General features: G+C 40.4%; 1 protein-coding gene across 1 annotated transcript; it reads left to right on the top strand.

The window, feature by feature from the left end:
* Positions 1-268: 268 nt before the first annotated feature.
* Positions 269-2900, top strand: gpx1a (glutathione peroxidase 1a). The gene is given in 3 exon segments (XM_083770980.1): positions 269-505; positions 508-554; positions 1982-2900. Coding segments are annotated over 3 exon segments (585 nt in total). The 5' UTR covers positions 269-330; the 3' UTR covers positions 2345-2900.
* Positions 2901-3146: the final 246 nt, after the last annotated feature.

Raw genomic sequence — 3146 nt, 5'->3', positions numbered from 1 at the left:
GTGTGTGTGTGTGTGTGTGTGTGTGTGTGTGTGTGTGTGTGTGTGTGTGTGTGTGTGTGTGTGTGTGTGTGTGTGTGTGTGTGTGTGTGTGTGTGTGTGTGTGTGTGTGTGTGTGTGTGTGTGTGTGTGTGTGGGTGTGACTGTGTATTCGTTAGTCTCACTGTGGGTTGGACCTTTAACCGTTTACAGAATCCGGAAGATAACACAGTATCTCTTATTTTCAGCTGCAGGCTAACTCATCATAACCTGAAACACATCACATTCACACGGCCGTCTATTTTCAGTTAATTTGTTGGAGTGGACTCGCAGCACAACAACAACAACAACAACATGGCTGTAAGCGTGAAAAGGTTTTACGATCTCACCGCTAAGCTCCTGTCTGGAGAAAGCCTGAAGTTATCGGCTCTGCAGGGGAAAGTTGTCCTGATAGAGAACGTGGCCTCCCTGTGAGGAACAACGACCAGGGACTATGCCCAGATGAACGAGCTCCATGCGCGCTACCCGCGCACGGACTGGTTGTCCTGGGGATCCCCTGCAATCAGTTTGGACATCAGGTAGGCCTACAGTACATTATTATTTTATGCTAAATTACTAGTATACGTTTAGCTATAACGAGTTTAGATTTAGGTTTTGAATTGATTGAAGGAACCTGGCTGGCTGCTTGGCTGAAAACAAAGTACAATATAAAAAGATTCTCCTGTAGACAGGCTATATTATTTTACTCATATTGACCCTATAAACAATTTAGTATTATTTAGTATATGTAAGGTTTTGCCCCCTCAAATGGTACCTCGTCAGATAATCCCCACATATCCTACAACGACTTCTGCATGTGAACAGACTTCACTGTAGTAGCTTTTCATAAATTATATTTGTACTTAGGCTGTTCTGCTGCCATGAAAGTTTATAGTTAGAGAAATTCAAAGTCCAGCCTCTCCCACCAACCCCTCACTGGGGAACATTCTGGGAGGAAAACAGAAACGGGGCGAGTCTCCTTGTTACCTTAGTTCTTGCTGCCTATTCCTAATAGCCTGGCCACAAGGGGGGTCTAATGAAAAGCTTGGCATTTAGGTTTTTGATTGATTGATTGAAGTATTTATTAACAGTTTGCAGAATTACAGTATACTTTTCAAGCACAACTCAATACAAAGACTGTTAACTGTGAGTGGACGACCCAATAAAGCATTAGCCTACACTTTGTTTACAAGAGGGTCCTCCTTGTTCAATTCATTCATTCATTCATTCATTTCAAAATATGTAAACTGGCTAAGCATAACTTAAAGGACAACTTTAGTTTTTTTCAACCAAGGTTCATGTTTTAGGTTATTAGATAAACTAAAAGATGAGTCTTATTTTTTTTCCATTTGCTGCTTTCTTTCGTTTTAGGGATTTTAGCTGTTTTGTACAGGGGGGCGGGGGCATTCGAGCATGGTGCTAAATATGTATTTTTTTACAAAATATTGGAGGGTTTTTTTAATTTTTATTTACTATAGTCCTAATAAACCCCAGGAAATTACATCTGGCCACAAAAGATCACAGGATCTACTGAATGTGAAGGTAGGGAAAAGGGAAGGCTTATACTGTGTGTATATAGGCTCAATATGTCAGTTTGACACATTCAGTAGATCTCGTGATGTTTTGTGGCCAGATGTAATTTCCAGGGGTTTATTAGGACTATAGTAAATAATTAAAAAATGAATCGCTATAAAATGTTGTAAAATAATTCATATTTAGCCCCATGCTCGAATGCCCCCGCCCCCCCCCTGTCAAAAACAGCTAAAATCCCTAAAACGAAAGAAAGCAGCAAATGAAAAAAAAAAATAACACTCATCTTTTAGTTTCTCTAATAACAACCTAAAACATGAACCATTGGTTGAAAAAAAACTAAAGTTGTCCTTTAAGCATATTTAAGTAGGATTTACTGTGAAGATAAATTCAGTCTGTGTGTAACAAACTGATTCTGTTCTTTCTTTGTGAACAGGAAAATTGCAAGAATGATGAAATACTCAGATCCTTAAAGTATGTCCGTCCAGGCGATGGTTTTGAGCCAAAGTTCCAACTCCTTGAAAAAGTGGATGTGAATGGAAAAGACGCCCACCCTCTGTTCGTCTATCTGAAAGAGAAGCTGCCGTTCCCCAGTGACGACTCCATGGCTCTCATGGGGGACCCCAAATTCATCGTGTGGAGTCCAGTCCAGAGGAATGACATCTCCTGGAACTTTGAGAAGTTCCTGGTGGCTCCTGACGGGGAACCCTACAAGCGCTACAGCCGGAGGTTTCTCACCAGTGACATCGAGGCAGACATTAAAGAGCTCCTTAAGAGGGTCCAAATGACACCATTGTAAAGCCCAAGAGGAGCCCAATGAAGTGCCCAGACCAGTGGTTCTCAAAGATGTCGATGTATTTGGCCACACGGTCCCCCATCTGAAATGGTTTTGTGCCAGGGACTAATTAAGAGCAGATTTGTGTGTTCTCTTATTTGTTCTCCACACAAATGTCACAATGCAACATGCCATTGCTATGAGCTTGTAGAGGCTGTCTTCAAATAGCCAATGTATAATAGGGTTAAAGTGATTTTAATCCTAAATATATAGTCATTACTTTTACTGGGGACTCTCTGTAACATGCTCAAGGACCCCCGGGGGTCTCTGGTCCCCACTTTGAGAACCACTAGCCTGACCAATTTAATTTGTCTGTATTATATATATCGGTAAATGCACGTTTGCTACTGTATTAGCATTTTATAAGGTTTTGTGACATGCACTACAGTTCAGCCTGTTTACTAAATGAAGACACTCCTTGAAATGCTTTGTCTGGGGAGGGTTCTGATGATGATGTAAATGTCTGAACTTAATGTGTATTTTGTGTGACTGTCATAAATATCTTGAAAGGAAAAATAAACACTTTTGTTTGTTGTATATACTATATTCAAATTGCTGTTGGTCGATGGTGGGTGCATGGCCAGAGAAACATCTGGAGCGATCAGCACAAACACTGTGTTCAAATCAGGGGTCCGAGACAATGAACAGTCACACCCTTGGTGTAACTAGATATCTCTGAGTTTTAGAAAACCTTATAACCATAGGGAAGTTCAATATAGATTAAGGATTTTAGCTGATAGTATTTTAATTGTCCATTTTTCATTTT

The sequence above is a fragment of the Protomyctophum parallelum genome (genome assembly GCF_964188405.1).
Source record: "Protomyctophum parallelum genome assembly, chromosome: 8".
In the NCBI taxonomy this organism is placed as follows: domain Eukaryota; kingdom Metazoa; phylum Chordata; class Actinopteri; order Myctophiformes; family Myctophidae; genus Protomyctophum; species Protomyctophum parallelum.
Note: the sequence above shows the minus strand (reverse complement) of the source record. Positions and strands in the feature narration are given on the sequence as shown.